Source organism: Crassostrea angulata, chromosome 6, assembly GCF_025612915.1.
Source record: "Crassostrea angulata isolate pt1a10 chromosome 6, ASM2561291v2, whole genome shotgun sequence".
NCBI classification, from domain to species: Eukaryota; Metazoa; Mollusca; class Bivalvia; order Ostreida; family Ostreidae; genus Magallana; species Magallana angulata.
Window position 1 is genome coordinate 9435663 of NC_069116.1, and position 20071 is coordinate 9455733.

A 20071-nucleotide genomic window follows, 5' to 3' on the forward strand; every position below is an offset into this window, starting at 1 on the left:
ATACATCTTCAAAATTGCATCCCAGCAATATTGAACTTTGGTGAAGGAATACATACGACTTCAGAAAATGTCTAAATTGTTCGTACCATTTAAAATCTGACTATTTTCAAGGTGTTTATAAATAAGTTTCTGTGAAAAACAATGCTTCTGAATACATTACAACAAAATTATTAATTATTTCCAAGTACTAAGTCTTGTCAGCAGTGATGATGTGTGCATAGGTCCGAACACTGTTGCGATTTAAGGGTAAAATGGCTGATGACATGGAAAGTGTTGATTTTGGGCTGACAGATGGTTGTTAATATGTGTTTTTGTGTAAAATAAATTAACGCTAGCGAGCAGCGTACCTATGTGACACCACTACTTGTTGTTTTTATTCATTTAGCACTTTATTATTTTATATTTGGACGAACGTAGTGAGGGAAAATATAAAGGGGTTTTTTTACGTGTCACAAAATTTGCGAAAATGGGAGAGATATGTAATATTTTTAATTCTAATTTTTAATTTCAGTCATTTCTTGCGATTTGAAAAGTTTCTAAAAGAAAATAATACAGGATATTATTTCTGTGAATTTAAAAAATTAAGATATAAAAGTGGTCATTAAATTACATGTAGATCATTGCAAAAATTGCGGTATTGCATACATGTTGCAAAGATAGTACTTTAATTAACTCAGATGTTTCCCTGAATTACATTGTTGGCTAAAATTGCACATTTCTGTATTACCCAGTAAGCCACAAACTTCTCCATGCTTTGTTGGGTAAATGTAATAAGGAATAAACCCCAAAAAGCATGGGCAAGTCTGTGACTTAATGGGTAATGGATACTAGTATAGGTATTTACCCCCAAAAACAGTGACAGTGTTTTACTTATTGTTTTACTTATTGGGTTATTATAAGAACAATACCCAGGAAAGCATGGAGAAGTGTAAGACTTATAAGGTATAACCAACCAAATAATGGACAAGTCTGTGACTTATAGGGTATTACCCAACAAAGCATGGGCAAGTCTGTGACTTATAGGGTATTACCCAACAAAGCATGGACAAGTCTGTGACTTATAGGGTATTACCCAACAAAACATGGACAAGTCTGTGACTTATAGGGTATTACCCAACGAAACATGGACAAGTCTGTGACTTATAGGGTATTACCCAACAAAACATGGACAAGTCTGTAACTTATAGGGTATTACCCAACAAAACATGGACAATGATCAATGCTTACTTGGGTAATACCCTATAGGTCACTTTATATGGTAATCCCCATATCTATGACCTAGTAGCCCCCCCCCCCTTTCTTTAATGTTCCTAATCAAATAAATTCCCATACTAGATTAAAACAAAGTAGGTCACAGGCCTGTTGAGTATTACTTTATCTAATCTAGTAACACATGCTTTGTTGGGGTACTGTAATAATAGACTTAAAAAAGTACTATTTTATGCTTTGTGAATTATTTAAAAAAATTTCATGAAATAAATAAAAATAATTATAATAATTTTATATCAAAAATGCATGGTAATATCTAGAATTATGTACCCAAGAAGATGATGGACAATTTGTTGATACCCAATACATCTGCAAAGAAATTTAACCCAATAAATGTGTTCTCGTGTGAAACCATGTCATGTACCCAATAATGGTACCCAATAAAGTTTTGGACATTAAGTACCCAATATATGTCTAAATGTGTGTCCGTCTGTCCGTCTGTCCGTCTGTCTGTAAACTTTTCACATTTTCAACATCTTCTCAAGAACCACTGGGCCAATTTCAACCAAACTTGGCACAAAGCATCCTTAGCCTAAGGGGATTTAAATTTGTGAAAATTAAGGATCACGCCCTTTTGCAAAGGGAGATAATAAGGAATTTATGAAAATTTTCGAGAAATTTTCAAAAATCTTCTTCTCATGAACCATAAGACCAGGAAAGCTGAAACTTGTGTGGAGGCATCATCTGGTAGTGTAGATTCTAATTTGTGAAAATCATGACCCCCGGGGGTAGGGTGGGGCCACAATGGGGGGTCGAAGTTTTACATAGGAATATACAGAGTAAATCTTTGAAAATCTTCTTCTCATGAACCATAAGACCAGGAAAGCTGAAACTTGTGTGGAAGCATCCTCAGGTAGTGTAAATTCTAATTTGTGAAAATCATGACCCCCGAGGGTAGGGTGGGGCCACAATGGGGGGTCGAAATTTAACATAGGAATATATAGGGTAAATCTTTAAAAATCTTCTTCTCATGAACCATAAGACCAGGAAAGCTGAAACTTGTGTGGAAGCATCCTCAGGTAGTGTAAATTCTAATTTGTGAAAATCATGACCCCCGAGGGTAGGGTGGGGCCACAATGGGGGGTCGAAATTTAACATAGGAATATATAGGGTAAATCTTTAAAAATCTTCTTCTCATGAACCATAAGACCAGGAAAGCTGAAACTTGTGTGGAAGCATCCTCAGGTAGTGTAAACTATTTTGTGAAAATCATGACCCCCGGGTGTAGGGTGGGGCCACAATGGGGTGTCGAAGTTTAACATAGGAATATATAAAGTAAATCTTTAAAAATCTTCCTTTCAGAAACTAATCAGCCAGGAAAGCTGAAACTTGTGTGGAAGCATCCTCAGGTAGTGTAAATTCATAGTTGTGAAATTCATGATCCCCAGGGGTAGGGTGGGGCCACAATGAGGTGTCGAAGTTTTATTACATAGGAATATATAGAGTAAATCTTTAAAAATCTTCTTCTCAGAAACTAATCAGCCAGGAAAGCTGACACTTGTGTGGAAGCATCCTCAGGTAGTGTAGATTAAAAGTTGTGAAAATCATGACCCCCGGGGGTAGGGTGGGGCCACAATGGGGGATCGAAGTTTTACATAGGAATATATAGAGTAAATCTTTAAAAATCTTTTTCTCAGAAACTAATCAGCCAGTAAAGCTGACACTTGTGTGGAAGCATCATCAGGTAGTGTAGATTCATAGTTGTGAAAATCATGACCCCCGGGGGTGGGGTGGGGCCACAATGGAAGGTCAAAGTTTTACATAGGAATATATATGGTAAATCTTTAAAAATCTTCTTCTCAGAAACTAATCAGCTAGGAAAGCTTAAACTTGTGTGGAAGCATCCTCAGGTAGTGTAAATTCAAAGTTGTGAAAATCATGATCCCCAGGGGTAGGGTGGGGCCACAGTGGGGGTTCAAAGTTTAACAAAGGAATATATATGGTAAATCTTTAAAAATCTTCTTCTCAGAAACTAATCAGCCAGATGATTCTTTATAATTGTTTAGACTTTGGCCCCAGGACAATTCTTTGGCCTCACAAGAAGGTTCAGAGTTTATGTACGTTTATATCCCATATATAAACAATTGTTAAGGATTTTTTTGAGAACTGCAATACTCAACATATGATATGACTATAAAATCGTCCTGTTAGAAAAGGGACTAATGATTATAAACATAAGAATATCCAGGGGAAAATGGATTTTATTTATACGGAATCTACATGTATTATTGTACATTGTCCAGATAGTTTGTATTATGACTCCATTAAGCTGATTTTATCATACCTATTGTTCCTCAGGTGAGCGATGTGGCCCATGGGCCTCTTGTTGTTTTATATTTTGCATTTGGAAGTATAGAGCGCAAGTCTGCTCAAGTACGATTTTAACATATGTTTTTCTCCAGATAGTTATACACAGCATACTAAAAAATGGTACTTGAGCAAGCCTGCGCTCAATGTTTCCCAGTCGAAAAACCATCGGAAAACACCCATATTTTGCTACAAAACATCAATTTATAATAATAAGGCAATCTTCATAACGTCATTTTTACATTATAACGTCACTGTGGTGATAACATTTTGCATCATTATTTTCAATATGATTTTAACTACTTTCACCTTATTTTTTAAGCTCTTTATACATGTAAAACTTTGATTTTGGGGGCAAAAATTGCATAATACTGCACATAATCCTTTAAATGTGTGTTCATCAAATTAAAATTTAAATTCACTGAACTTTGAATTCTTGTAACTTTTACTTTTTGTGAATACAGCAAAGATAGTTTTCCACTATACAGTACTATCCCTTCAAAATTATCTCTTTCAAGTCCCCTACAAAAATATATTTACATATCATGAAGTAGAACTTTGACCCAATTATAGCTTCTTCTCTGTATCAAATAGAACAATGACTTTGCTGCATGTAAAAAACTGTCAATGATAAAGTCTAAGGGGTTGACATGAGAAAATGGAATCCTCCCACAAGATTTCTATCTGATTGAGGCAGTGTCATGGTGATTTGGGTGGCTGATAAAGAGGCAGACAAAGGGAAACACAGTGTATAGGCTTCAGCAAGTTAATTCTATTGTCATGTCTATTGTCAGGTAGCTGCCATAAAGTATTCATTATAACTTATTAATTAATTAGCGGCATCTAACTCTTGGCTAGGTGTGGGATAGGACAATCTGTCAGTTATTGTCTAGTGATGGAGATAGAAATAGGAGACTGATTGGCAATATATGTGTTGCAATTTGACGTACAGTGTAATTGATTTTTACAGTTCATTAATAACTTCAACAGCAATGTCACTTAAACTGTGCATTACTTGTACATGTATTATATATTCCATGATTTATTAGTTCACCCAAAGTTTAATGATATGTAGGTTGCAGTTCTTTCATTTTTATATACATGTATAATTATCACCTTTAAAGGTATTTTCTTTTGTATTCCTTCAACCAATCATTGGCCTGTGTTTCTAATATTATCAACTTTGTTGATCTGTCTGTCTTTCTGTTCATGTTCATTTTTCTTTTGATGAATGACATCTGTAATTCATCAGATAGTAGGGATTTGTCAAGTGTATTTTAAAACTAAATCATATTTTATTTATTTGATTACATTTAATTAATTCCATAAGTATAGAAACCAGGTTTAAAAAAATTGTATTTGAGGTACAGTTAATCTAAGGTATCATTTGTGGTTGCACACAATGGTGTTTTGCAGTGATTTAAAATGTGAATAACTTTGATGCTTTTTAATGTGGTCAAAATCAATAAAGTGAATAGAAGCATTTGGGAAATATTAGAGATTAGACAAAGGGAGAGTACCTTGTAAAGTATGGGCTGACCTTTTTATCGTTACATTTTGGGTTGAAGGTTATTTGTTGTATTACAGGGCAAAATTCAAAGTTAAAGTGTATAACGCAATTTTTGAAGGACAGTATATTTAATTACATGTAACACCTTAGTCATGGCTTCAAGATATAAGGCCCTGTGGCATAGCTAAAAGTAAAAAAATGCCTAGTAATACTTAAAAACTCCCTGGAATAAAACATAGATCTACAGTGATCAATGCCAGTACACAATGATTGTGAAATTTAGCAACTTAGCATATCATATCACCAAAATGCTTTCAAAAAGGGAATCAAGCAAGATATGGAGATGTCAGATGTATGATTAAGCTTGTATATTTTATATATTGATCCTATGTTTATAGAATTGGATGCTCCATTGCTTTCTCATTCACTAATAAGCTCTCCTGGAAGTAAAGCAGCATTTTGATTAAATATTGAACCTCTTTCCACCCCAGACTTCAACTTGTCACCAACCTAATATGCTATCAGACAATCCAATCCTATCATACTGAAACTCTAGCTGTCCCGGTGATTAGATGGATTTACAGATAGTCATTTAAATATCACAGGCTGTATGCTATCTAGGTCTTTGGAACCACGTAGATTCCAATACATAGGTAAACTAATTAAAGAGCAACAAGACAAAGCATTAACTAGATGATTTGATTCATGCCATACAGGATGGACAAAGTGTTTGGAAATGCAGTGTGGAGGTTATAGGTGCATTCATCATGTTTCCACACTGTGACAGTGTTTTTAAAGCTTGATCCCCAATATATACACTACTGTATCTATGAGGATTGATTTGTTGCAACATGAATAATTGACGCTTATTAATCAGCTCTGATTTGTTTGTAGGCCGGTCACCAAGAAAGCCCAGCCTGACGGCAAAGAGGCCAGGTTAAGCAGGGAGGAACTGGCACAGGAATCCGAGCGGATTCAGAGGGAGATGGATGACAGAAAATCCAAGGGACCTCCAATCCGTCGGGAGGAGAAATCCCCCACCCGCACTGCCATGAACCTCTCAACCTCAGCTATTAATAGGGTCAGTGTTAAGTTGCTAAAAATGTGCTTTTTATGATGTAATTGAACATAAGTTTCTGTGATATCAATACTTTTTTGCAGTCTGTATAAAAGACCTTCATATTTTGTGCAAATAAGGATAAAAGGTGATGACTTGCAAAAAATTTAAGTAATAGTCCATGCTTTGAATATATAAGAGCATCTTTAGACTTTTGTCATTAATTTTTGTAATTCTCACTGTGAAAATTCATACTAGCTAGAGACTGAAAAATCACACTGCTGATATAATATAACTAAACATTAATTCCCAGTAAGAGCTAGAGTATAAAGTTTTAAAGCATGTTTCTGTATTGTTAATCTTCTTGTTTTTATACAGTCTCCATCTTATGAAGAGCTGAGATCTCAACTACCTCCGGGCTGTCCCAACTCCATTACTGGCAGATTCAGCCCCTCCCCCCAGGAGAGGGGCGCCACTTCCTCAAGTCCCTCCCCAGCCAGACAGAGGACTGGGGAGGAGGAGGGTCGTCCGATGGAGCTGGATGGTCTCCCTAGTTCTCCCCGCGACTTTATAAGGAGGCCCAGCTCACCTGTGGAACGGTCCAGGAAGTACTCTGATGTACAGAATCCAAGCACTGCACTCAGGAGCTTTTCACCAGACAGGATGGCTGATATCCGGTAAAATTTTGATAATTTTCATGCAATTTCATGCAAACCATCTCTCAATATTGCAGACTGAATACTGATTCAAAAGAATTTTTTTCCTAGAGGCTAATTTTCTGGAAAGTAATAATGATAAGTTAGTGGGGATTATGAATTTGAGGTTTAGTAAAAAATCACCAACTTTTAAGCTACCATCACCAGTGATGATTTGTACAGCATATAGATTATGTTTACTATAAATTGAATGTCAAGAAAACAGCTGCAGAGAAAATAACAAATTATCTAATGTAATATCACTTTGTTCAGAGAGTAATTTTTTCTAGATAAAGAACTGATCTACCATTACATGCCTGTCTTTTTTGCTTTGCATGAATATTTTATAGAACACAAGTGTATATCATTAATAGAATGGATTCTCCAACTATGACAAGTTCTCCAAGGGAAAAGAAAACTCGTGCATCTGACAGAGGAGAACCAGTCAACATGGAACAACATCGAGAGCCTGAGCGCAGTCGACAACTGGTTCGTCCTAAATCACGAAAACCAATTGACAGATATGATGACCAGGATAGTGATTTTGGTGAAGCTATGGACAATTCTTTGTATGATAGGCCTAACACTAGTCAGACATTTAATCCCATTACCAGCTCCCCTATAGACAGGGGGAGAACTCGCAGCAGACGCTCAGATGCCTACGAAAAATCAGAACAGCCAATGAGCAGGAGTCTTTCAGAGAGACCTTCGTACAGTCGGTCACTGTTTCAGAATGAGAGAAGTCAGACTTCCCCTGAGAGGCCAAGATCTTCACATGAAGGGCCAAATGATTCTTTGGGACGAATCAGTCCCATACTTAATGGCAGGGGCTCTCCGAGGGCTACAGAAGAAAAATTGGTAAGTATATCAAAAATAAAAGCCTTTGCCATTTTGTAGGAATTTCTTTTTAAGAAATATGACAACATCTTGATACAGTGCTTGTATTCATGAATTTATTGGCATTTTTCAGTCTGTTTCATTCCAAGATTATCCTCCGCCAGCACAGGAAGAGGGAAGAAAAGTAAGAAGGATGAGAATCATGAGATATAGTCAGATAAACTTGTGTGAACTATTCAATACTTATTACGGAGGCCGGGTGGTCCACAAATTAACCATCAGATCTGCCTTAAACTTTAACATAAGATATTTTTGTCCATACACTAACATTCAGTAAAGAAAAAAATCCAAAATTTTAACTTTAAATTATATCTGTTTCCTACATCTTTATACAGAGTTCTTCTTCTTAGGGAGATTTAAATAGTCCAAGAATGGCCACAACCATTGAGCCCTCTTAAGATACTGTCTCCTTATTCCGAAACATGTTTCAATGGTTATGTTGTAATTTCCATTGAATTCTTTTGTCTTGTAGTCCCCATCCTATTTAGATCTTGCCTACAACAAGGAGAGACCCTCTTTTCGTTCAGAGTGGATTGCCCAAGGATTGCCTTCCAGAGTAAGAATGGTTAAATTTTGGTTAAAAAATGATACAATCCCGACAAGCCAATAAAAAATTGTTTGTCAAATATCTGGTCAGTATTGTTTAAAGAAATTTAATTTTTAGCAGCCAGACAATGAGAATGAACCAAAGTCCTTCAAGAGAGCGTTGCATGATGTGAGAACGGCAGAGAAACAGCTGAAGGAGATCAAAGCCCTGACTGAAGATGCTAGGTGTGTACTGTAATGTAGCTCAATAACACATAAAAAATACAACCTTCGTCAGTTAGAGCTACATGTATAATGGGAAAGAAGATGTTGATGGAGGTTATTAGGTTTTCTGTAAAAAAATCTTTTATTTAAGACTATTTCATTGTGGTTTGCAGTAACTATTTTTTGCAACAGAGCCATCTATTTAAAGAAACTTGAAATGATTGGTTCATGGTTTAAAATACTTTTGTATTCATTGGAAGCCCTAAATTTTCTCATATGAATAAACATTTCTTTGTAGGACATGTATTTTGTTTTTGTTTGTTTGCTTTTTATGCATTGTCTGTGGTTTGATTCAGGACACAGCTAATGCTGACCGAGTTTAAGAGGGACAACAAACAGAGGGACTATGAGAGGATGAGTGAGGACCTCAACAGGCGCAAGCGGGAGCTCAAGAGCTATGAGGACCAGCTCAGGTCCAGAACCGGCGACATCCTACAGATGGACCAGTCCCGCCTGGACGACAAGGTTAGAACCACATTCCAGTCTTGCTTGTTTTTAATGACTACTCCAGAAGGGTCTTGTATGCTTCTAATGACAAGGTTTATCTGTATAGGAAATGGCTATTTGATGTAGATATGCTTCTTTGTAAGCTCACATTCTTTTCATATGTGTCCTGCTTGTAATACAAGTGGTCAGCTTATGGCAGACAGATGATAGAATTCAAAGTTACACTGAAATACGTGCATAATATCTGAATTTTGATGTATTGTACTGAAGAACCCGGTGATGAATGATTTGTATTGTTTGCAGACCTTGGCCCTGATCCAGGAGAACGAGAGTCTGAAGCACCGACTGAGACAGGCAGACGGGGTGGAACTGGAGAGAGATGAGCTGGTCCGGCAGCTGGAGATGGCCAAGGAGGACCTGTTCAACGAGCAGAAGCAGGCCCGCCACAAGACAGAGGAGCTCAAAGACGTAAGCTAGTGTGGAACTGTGTTCATACTGTAAACTTTCTATATATTACTTACCTAGTATCCATGATTCTCCTAAAACTGCTTCTTTCTTTAACACATAATCAGGTACTGGAGTTAGTATTTAACAATTTTATTGCTGACACTTCAACTTATATGGATTATTTTGAAAAATCATTTCCACAGGAAATAGAAAACCTGTCCTGTCAGTTAGAGGAAATGAAAGGTCCATTCCCTATGATGGATCCAAGGAGAATCAAAGAATTAGAGGATGCCCTGACAAAAGTGGAGCATGACAAAACCAACCTAATCAGGGTAAAATAGAGTTATCTTTCTTTATACTAAATCATAACCTCAGTGGTAAATAAACTTTTGCTTATATAAAGGCAGTCTCTAACACAATTAATGTGGTGATATATGTAATAATGATTTGTCTAATGCTGTAGGATAAAGCCGAGCTGTATGAGGAGCTTCAGAAAATGTCTCAATCCTCCAAGCCCCAGTACCGGCCTCTGTCCGGGAAGGCTGAGGAGCTGAGGGCACACCTGGACAAGGTTTGTGTGGAACTAGCAGACGCCAAGGAGAAGAATGGAAAGGTGGAGGAGACCAATGACAGACTCAGGTAAGACTATCCACTCCCCACCCCCCCCCCCCCCCCCCCACCACAGTATTCACTGCTTAGTCTTCAACCACAGGATGCAACTTGATGCTCATACAGAGACTGAGAACTGAAAGATATTTATATGATTTATACAATTCAACAACAAAATGTATTTTCGTTTTAGATTAAAACTAAAACTACACTAAAAGGAGTGATTTTTATTTTAGGGAGCAGATTGGTGAGCTAAAAAGGCAGTTAGAAAGGGAGAAAACTCTGAAAGATGGTCTCTTGGATGATCACAAACATACTCTACAGACACTCAGGAAAGAGATGGTAAGAAAAGGAGTGAGACCTTATAAGAATCGAATTCATTACCATATCTGTGTCTATCACATGGTCCAATCATTGTTTGTTATAGGACACGGCCATGGTTCAGATGAGAGAGAACATGTTCCTGGAGAAACAGAAGGCCATAGAGAGCATGAGAGAGGACCTTGACAAAGGGAGGTCAAAGACCGAGGAGAGGCTACAGCGGGCGGTCATCGATCACCAGAAGATCCTCAAGGTACTGTAAACTCCTTAACTTACAGTGGTACTTAGTTCTGTGATTCCCCCGCAGTGTATTAAATCAGAAGAATATAAAATCGCAGGAATATAAAATCAGAAACGTTTATGTATTTTCCTATCATTCATATCTCTCAAAAAAAGACAGATTTTAAAATCTGGAATGGCTGCTTCTCTCATTTTTATGCCATTTATGGGAATATTAATCACACGCCTTTGATTAGGAATTTAAAGTATGCAACGATTCTTACAGACCAAAATATTGGCATAATTCAAATTCAAAATAGGATTTACTCCCTTGAAATATTATGAAATGATGTGTTTCTTTTATTCACAGTACATAGAGGTAAAAAAAACATTCCATATCAAATGCCTTGTATATAATATCTATAATCAACTAAGATAATACCTTAATTAACTTTATACAATGACACACATAATTGCACTCAATAATTAAAAGGTAACTGTATTTACATTTATTGATTAGGGTTCTGTCAATAGCCTTTGTTATAGCAAGGCATTGTTCACCATCTGTAATTAAAACCTTTACTTTCTTGTATTATGTGTATTTATGCTTCTATACATAATTTATTCTACTTCAATATCCATTTCTTAAAATTTTGAAGCACCTTCTTCTGATAATGTCAACATTGTTGAGTTGATAGCTTTATTATGTTATGTATGAATTCAGTGAAACATTAAAAAAGAATCCTTTAGGCCACATAAAATTAATTCTCTGGTTCTCAGGCCAAATTTTCCAAAAATAGATGAGGGAGGGAGGCTTTTTTTTTTCTTTTTTATTGGTAAAAAAACAGATGAGGGAGGCTTTTTTTTATCGGAGAAAGAAATTAACTACTTAAAATTTAAAAAACAAGATTTTCTTTATTCAAGCTGCTGTTTTATTATTTAATAAAGGATATCTATTAAATTTTTAAACAGATAAACAAAAACCAATGTATATTTTGAAAATACAGTCCAACTATCAAAATACAACGATGATCTTTAATATTTAAGTCACATTAAAAAACATATAGTCATTTATAGGTGAACTGTTTGTTTTCATTTTTTTCTACTTCTTTGCTGTTGAGCTTTGAACATTCCTCCCTTTCAAGGGGGGCTGTTGTTGTGAAACAATACAATCAGGACACATTGGGTACTTCCTTCTTCTGTATCTGTATCTTGTGTCCCACAGTGATAGCACATTGGGGGAAATACAACAGAGCTGTACATATATCAGGGAGTCTCAATTGGAGATTTGATCTCATAGAAACAATCTCCAACAGAGCACATATACAGGGTGCTTTATTAGGATTATTAGGTTTTAATTCCTGAAGTTCAGATCTACATAAACACTGATCCAAGTCCAAAGATTTTGGTAAGCAAGGCACTTTCTCGGGCACAAAGTTTAGTAGCACTATATATGACTCTGGGTTTCTGGCAATCTATGCAGGTTACTGTTTATTTCACTGTTTTTGGCAGTCTGAGCAGATAGACAAAATGGAATTTCATGTCTGTTTGCAACTGATTGTGCCCGTTTGATGATAAAGAAGGACAATATTCCTCTGTATAATTGGTTCAAAAAAGCCCACTGAACTCCTTGTAGTCCTCCTTAGTACTCCTTCTTCTCCTTTAATAAATGACAAATTAATCATTTAATACCAAACCACTTTACAAAACGTAAAATGACATATATGATGTTTACTCTAAAATACCTTGCACTGGATCAGGAAAGTTGTGTAACTGGCTAAAGACATCTTTAGGCAATCTTGGGGCCAAACATAAACGACAGTCACTAGGACCACATTTCTTCATAATTAAGAAGTAAGTGTTGAATACATTGATGACACAGAAACGAAGACACCCAGTAATTTTTCTGGGAAGATCCAACTTTCTAAATCGAATTTCATCGATTTCACGCCCTGGTACAGGTCTAACAAAGAACATCCATCGGGTAAACCTTCAATAATAGTCCACGGTAAAATTAAAAGGGTTCCATGGCGGATACAAATCGGAACAGCAGACATTTCATTCGTTATAAGTCCAAAATTTCCATCGACCCCATTTTCACACGTATCGTCTATATCATCGGGAGGTTTGGAACATTAAGTTTTTACTACCGAAAGGAAGCGACTTAATGATTAAGACTACACCGGAAGCTGCGAAATAGAAGCGAAAGTAAAACTATATGCAAACCGAAAGCGAAAACTTTTTTTTTCCCGGAAAGGTCTCCGCATTATCAACTTTTTATTTTATTGAAAATGCAATAAAATTTGCAATGCGGCACCCTCAAAACGGATGCGCGCGGGCCTGAGAACCGTAATTTCAATTTTATTTAGCCTTATATCTTTCACCATGCATTTGCTTTTAATACATATTCTATCCCTCCTTATCATGTATATTACAGTCACTCACTACAAAAATATTTCAAAAGCATTTTGTTCCATTAATGAGAAAACAATGGTGTTCAGTTTTTTGTTGAGATGTAGAGTAGGCCATCAATTAACTTTTAATTTGTTTTTTGTTTTTGTAGCAAAAAGAAGAAGAGGTTACCTCGTTGATAGACGTTGTAGGGAAACTAGAAAAAGACAGGTCCCTGTTAGAAAGGAGGATCAAAGATGAGACAGAGCAGAAGGTGGGTATTTATTGTCACTCTGTTCAGGTATCACCAATTAAGTTCAGTCAATTCTTTTTGCTTTGATCCCAGTGACAGTAACATGAATGATTGACTTTGTGAATCCTATAGGTACAAGAGGCTCTAAAACAAGAGAAGATGAAGCTTGAGAAAGACCGGGAGTTTCTGATGATCAGGGAGAAGGAACAGAATGAGAGTCGTCAGACACTGAAGGATCTAGCTAATGAATTGGAGCAGGAGAGACAGCACAAGGGCACCCTAATAGAGAGGATCAGTCAGTTAAACAGGGTAAGTGAGGATCAGTCAGTTTAATAGAGTAAGAGAGAATCGGTCAGTTTAATACGGTAAGAGAGAATCAGTCAGTTAAATAGGGTAAGAGAGGATCAGTCTGTTAAGTAGAGTAAGAGAGGATCAGTCAGTTAAATAGAGTAAGAGAGAATCAGTCAGTTTAATAGGGTAAGAGAGAATCAGTCAGTTAAACAAGATGATAGAGAGTTAAAGAGAGTAAGAGAGGACCAGTGACTTAAATAGAGTAAGAGAGGTTCAGTCAGTTAAACAAGGAAATAGAGGATCTATCAGTTAAACATAATGATAGAGAGTTAAACAGATTAAGAGAGGATCATTCAGTTAAATAGGTTAAGAGAGGATCAGTCACTTAAATAGGGTAAGAGAGGGACAGTCAGATAAACAGGATAAGAGAGGATCAGTCAGTTAAACAAGATGATAGAGAGTTAAAGAGAGTAAGAGGATCAGTCAGTTAAATAGAGCAAGAGGATCAGTCACTTAAATAGGGTAAGAGGATCAGTCACTTAAACAAGGCAAGAGAGAATCAGTCAGTTAAATAGGGTAAGAGGATCAGTCACTTAAACAAGGCAAGAGAGAATCAGTCAGTTAAATAGGGTAAGAGGATCAGTCAGTTAAACAGTGAGAGAGAATCAGTCAGTTAAACAGGGTAAGAGAAGATCAGTCACATAAACAAGGCAAGAGAGAATCAGTCAGTTAAAAAGGGTAAGAGAGTATCAGTCACTTAAATAGGGTAAGAGAGGATCATTCAGTTAAAAAGGGTAAGAGAGGATCAGTCACTTAAATAGCGTAAGAGGATCAGTCACTCAAATAGGGTAAGAGAGGATCAGTCAGTTAAATAGAGTAAGAGAGGATCAGTCACTTAACAAGGGTAAGAGGATCAGTCACTTAAATAGGGTAAGAGAGGATCAGTCATTTTAACAGTGTAAGAAAGGATCAGTTGGTTAAATAGGATAAGAGAGGAACAGTCAGTTAAATAGGGTAAGAAAGAATCAGTTATCTCTGTTAGGATTGGTGTCTAAAATGAAGATGGTGTTATTTTGAATAAATTTTATTTCAAGGTTAGATATCAAGGCTAAATAAGAGCAGTTTGAAAAAGAGTGACTCCTTACTTCAAGAAATAGCAGAAAAATTCCCTTGTCATCTAGAGAGTTTACTTTTCACTGACGCATCTAAAGTGAGTTCTCCAAGGTCAGCTTCAAAAGCAATATAGCAGTTTTTGATTAGTCTCATTTGTAAACTGTTTGAATCCAGTCCAAATTCTTTCTGAGTTTTGATTATTGCTTGATCAGCACGCACAATTTAAGCATGCATTTCATTATAAAGATATTGATTAGTGGGAGCCAGAATAAAATATCTAAATTGTCATGACAAGTTTTTTTGGCCTTAAATTATGCATGATAAGTGAAGTTAGGCAGCACCTGTACATTACCAAATGCAAGGCAGAAAGATAGCATTAGAAATAGTGAATCATTTATTAATGTCAGCCATTTTTGTCTTGGCAGAATAATGGGATAAATTAAATGCTACAGGAGGAGGAAGCTGTCAGCTTTCTGGCCAATAGAGGCTGAGAGTTAATGATAACTGCTTTTTTTCTACAGAATCTTTCGTTGTTTTACTTGGATATGTAAGGTACATTATCTACACCCATATAATCACAAGGTTGATACAAAGTACTACATTTTAAATGAGACAGGGCTTGTGGGTGAATTTTGATTGGTGGTTAGCAAAATGCACCAATAATCATAGATTAGTTTTTAAAAAAATTTTTGTTAATATACCTGCATGTTAATGTTTTCTTTTCTTTTTTTTTTCTTTTTTTTTTTTGGGGGGGGGGGGGGGGGGGGGGGCGTAGTACCATAGATTTTGCAAATGATAATCACCTGAGGAGTAGAAGTGAATTTTCCTGTTATATTTTATAGCAAGTCAAAAGGTTGGAATAAAACAGTTATTGTTTCTTTCATTTCAAAATGCATGCACCCAATAGTACTGTAAATCTACAAAGGGAAGGACTATTCTGATCTTGTTCTTTCCACGTTAATGACTTGTATGTACAGACATTTTTTCATATAAGTTCTGACACATAGTTTAATATTGATGATCTAGGTCTCTCTTATTCAGGATAGTTTCAGGTACTCTGTAGATTGTAGAATGTATGATTTATATTCAGCTACCAAATTAAACAAATCTATCAGAATTCCTCCAGCTCTATAGGTCTGGCTGATAGAGTTGTGACGGACTATGGGAGCCAAGTAATTCTGTGACTCTATCTTATCAGCAAAACAAATCTCCTCATTTTATCACTTTCTAAATTGAGAAGTTTGTATAGTTTTGTCAGTTCATGGTTTTCCACTTGATTTTAACTCTATCCTTGATTTAACATGTTCTGATCAGCATTTTTTTCACAAGTCGAGAAGAATTCCTTTCTTTTTTATTATCATGTTTTGTTTAAGCAGATTACATGAAAAAGAAAACTGTGGCTCATTATGATCTTTGTATATACCAAACAAAGACTGTGTTAAATGGCTCAGATCAAATTATCAAGGTGAAGTATTGTGAAAGTTCAAACATTATATATTTAACTGCTTTTAATACCTTTAAGTTCAGCACAGCCGAGGGCTTACTCACAGTTCTGAAGGAAGGAGTAATATAGATAGATATATATATATACATATATATATATATGTATAGGAATTTTTTTCACCTCAAGTCCTGAAAACTCTTGTGTTTTGTGCTCCTTTTGTATTGGATTTTGATTGGATTATTGTGTCACCTATACGCCGGTTTATATTGCCTTTGCCTCGATGGTATTGATTTGTGGGATATTGCAGTCTTTCATGTGTTCTTGCTCTTGATTTCTATGGTTTAATAGGCACTGTGACAAATCAAAAGGAACAACCTTTTTCTTCAATGAGAATTCAACTCTCCACCTTCTGGGTGCATCCAGAAAACTAATTCTGTCGGTGTTTAATTTTTCTACATGCTTTACATGTTTTTTTTGCATTGGAAAAAAAATTGAAATGGAAGAAGCTTACTAAGCACCTGAATTGTGACTGAATAATATATGTGTTCTGTGTACTTCTGTGTACCCGACTTATTTGGATCTAGACAAAATCTAAATGCTGTAAATCTAGGCATGTAGTAAATTCTATGCCTAATATCCTCAACCATACTTCAGACAATTGTAACGTGTGGCAAGTTTTTGTATTGTAAATTTGGAGAAAAATAAACTGGGTCTGACAAGGGTGCTTTTGAGTTGAAGTATCTTCAGGCATTCTTCCTATGTGTTAAACGTTTCAAGGAGCTAGCTGTTTCTTCATCCGTCAGGAATGGATCTGGATTATGATCAACTCCGTGAAGTTAGAACTAGGTTCACAAATTGCATGCATGTGAGTATACATATTACGATTGATATAGCAAATATTATATCAATAAGGAGGATCTAGGAATTGGTCATTTTCATAAAGAAAAAAATAGTAGAATTTTAAAATGAAGATATACTTAAAGTAAAAATTGCTTTACTAAAAGACTGTACTAGCGAGAATCAAAATCCATGTATTCATTCCTCTGAATCTGAAGGCTTCCTTTTTGGTTAACATTACCGGTAACGTTAGGTAGTGATAATTAATGGAATTGAAACCTGATACTTTGGTGCATCATTAATATTGATGGAAAAGTATTAAAGCAACCCTAATAGTCCACAAGAAAAAAAGTTTTGTAAAAGTAATTAGATTCTCGTGTTTGAATCATCGTGTTAATTGAAGGAAGCCATCATAGGATACCATTCAGCAAAGTGGGTAGTGTTTCATTCAGCTCAAGTTTATTCTCAATTAGGTGTGAAAAGAAAATTGATTTTGTGTCATAAAAACTGAAAAGCTATTTTTGGGGAGGAATGTAAATTTGAGAAATCGTTTCATTTAATACTACAACGTTTCTAGTAAGATTTTAGTATGAATTGTGTAAGACTTTTTTTTCAATCTAGAACTCATGTATTTCGCAAAAAGCAAGTACACCTATATACTAAGAACTGCAATATGTTTGTAAATTTAGATGCATAAATAATTGTGATGTCATTGAGGTGAATTTGATTTGTGTTCATGTTGGAACATCCAAACTTCCATTATGAATCTCTATAGGTCCGTACAAGTGTTAAATGGGAATTCAATGTTTGGCTGATGCCATGAATTATTTTTATTTGCTTGATTTAAGAAGTCTGGTTTAAAGGTTTAAATAAACAGTTTTTTATTATGTTAAAGATTTTCAACAGTTCTTATATATAGTGCCATGATACTTCCTTCAGTTTCATTGCGGCTCATTTAAATTTTCACCATCTGTTTTGCAAATTCTTCGTCTTTAATGATTCAAACACTTTTTTTTATTACAGCGGAGTTGTTAATAAAAAGTTAATATGGATTTTGGACAATGGGGATTGTTGTATTAAATAACAATTACAAGTTCTTACACAAACTCTTTTAAAGTGTATAAATGAATTCTCTTTTTCCACCCAACAATGTAAGGTACAATCTTGAAATCAATACAACATATTGTCGTTCATTTGTTTCTTACATCATAGCTTTTAGCACTGGGTGTAAAGGTGTTTGGGTCTATTTAATCGAACAGAGTAATGAAATATTTTATGCCACATTAAACTACATTCAAGTTTTATATTAGGGAGTGTATAAAATTCTTGTGTAAACTTGTTTTCAATATCATCAAATTGAAAGGTAAGACCATAAGTATTCAAAAGGGTATGCTATATTATCTGCACACACTGCTAGCCATGCAGTGACCCTTGTGGAAATTCTACTGATAGTAAAGAATATTGAATAAACAATGCCAGGGCTAAAAGCAGACTTTTGTATACTGACTTGTTTCTTCCAAACACTGGAAGTCTGTTAAGGAGAATTCACTTAAGAACTTCTGTGACTTAAAGATATGTAAAAGTTAAATGGCTAAATTAAGCCTTAGATCTATTTAATCTGTTCCGATGTCATAATGACTGAATTTGTAGACCATGCCCAATAATGTATTAGTGTTCTTAAATTGGTGCATGGCTAAGCCCTCGTTCACAATTTATTTTTATGTGAATAATATTGAATGGTAAATATTTGGATCCTGAACTGAATCAACATTTAAACAGAAATTTTATTTATTTTTCATGAGTAAAGTCAACATTTAATAAAAAGGATGGCCGTAAGCGCTCTATCAGCATTCTTTAACATTTCAATTGTGGTTCATGTAGCATGCAATTTGTTTTCGTATCAGACATCAAACTATAATTATTTTTTAATTGAAGTACTTTGCAGTAAATTCAACAGCAAAAATCATATAAAGGGGCTTGCTTTTTGGAGAGAGAGATAGAGGGGGAGAGAGTGAGAAAACCATTTAGAATTATCAAAATACATCAAGTAAATGTGTATTGATTTGAAGCAGCCAATAACAATTATCTCTGTAATGTCTATTAAACATCATGGTATCTTACTGTTTTGTAGGACCTTGAGGAGCAGCGGCAGATGACCAAGCAGGCAGCTCATGATCGCATGGTGGCTGTGGCTCGAGCCAAGGACCAGCTGAAGCATGAGATGCTGCAAGAGATGGACAGAGTCAGGGAAAAACTTAAGCAGGTTGGAAAATAAGTTTTATTTAGAACCAGATTTGAAACATGTTTAATGCCTTAATATCTAGTGTGCTGAGTAAACAATGGCAGTCCAATAATATGCTGTACAATAACGTTTTGTCAGATATTATGGAGTTGAGTTTAATTAAAAATAACCAATTCGGAAGTAAACTTTTGTTTTGTGAGGAACTGTGTTAAAAAAAGCTGTTAGTAACAAATCCTTTAGTGAATTGGCTTCCAGTAATGGTTTGTTTTTCACTGTTCAAACAGGAACATAAACAGGAAATAGCGCGACTACAGGACACGATACGCAGGCAGGAGGAGGAGTTGTGTAACCTGCGAGCGGAGAGGAAGCTGTACGTCCGGCCGGAGCTGGAGAACTCACTGGACCGTGTCGAGAGGACCATTGTCAATGAAATCAACGAGGAATGCAGACGCAACTCAGGAATTCTGGGAAACAATCCCAGAAAGGTTAATCTGAAAAAGTATGGAACACATAAATAAATTGGAATAGTAACTGACTCAAACTTAATGAACAACGACCATGTAATATGGTCAATATAAATAAGATTTAAAAAGTTACTGGTAATTCATTGTAAAAGAAGTATTCATAAATTACTGATTACTGCTGTTCAATATAGATAAGTTGACATCTTCTTGCAGTCAATATTTATGATGGCAAAGCAATTACAATGTAGTGGTTATAAGGCCAAGGACTTCAGAAGTTATTTCCTTCTATCTTGTACACTTCAAAGCAGATCAGCTCGTTAGTCATCCATAAAGATAATTTTTAGCTCACCGAGACGAAGTCAAGGAGAGCTTATGCTATACCCTCGGCGTCGGCGGTGGCGTCGGCGTCGGCGTCGGCGTCGGCGTCCGGACCTGGTTAAAGTTTTTG

The 20071-nt window shown here is 35.8% G+C and overlaps 1 protein-coding gene across 15 annotated transcripts in view; it reads left to right on the top strand.

Annotated features, from left to right (window-relative positions):
- The window catches only part of LOC128187700 (trichohyalin-like), a 72186-nt gene that overhangs the window by 42126 nt on the left and 9989 nt on the right, over positions 1-20071 (top strand). For 14 of the 15 annotated variants that reach the window (XM_052858143.1, XM_052858141.1, XM_052858147.1 and 11 more), the window contains 16 exons: positions 5981-6167; positions 6522-6820; positions 7213-7696; positions 7809-7859; positions 8208-8291; positions 8400-8506; positions 8842-9010; positions 9296-9460; positions 9643-9771; positions 9903-10078; positions 10285-10390; positions 10476-10622; positions 13152-13253; positions 13365-13541; positions 19049-19180; positions 19444-19658. In XM_052858143.1, coding sequence (XP_052714103.1) covers positions 5981-6167; positions 6522-6820; positions 7213-7696; positions 7809-7859; positions 8208-8291; positions 8400-8506; positions 8842-9010; positions 9296-9460; positions 9643-9771; positions 9903-10078; positions 10285-10390; positions 10476-10622; positions 13152-13253; positions 13365-13541; positions 19049-19180; positions 19444-19658 — 2730 coding nt within the window. The remainder of the gene's footprint in view (positions 1-5980; positions 6168-6521; positions 6821-7212; positions 7697-7808; positions 7860-8207; positions 8292-8399; positions 8507-8841; positions 9011-9295; positions 9461-9642; positions 9772-9902; positions 10079-10284; positions 10391-10475; positions 10623-13151; positions 13254-13364; positions 13542-19048; positions 19181-19443; positions 19659-20071) is intronic. The other variant, XM_052858135.1, reaches the window with a different exon arrangement.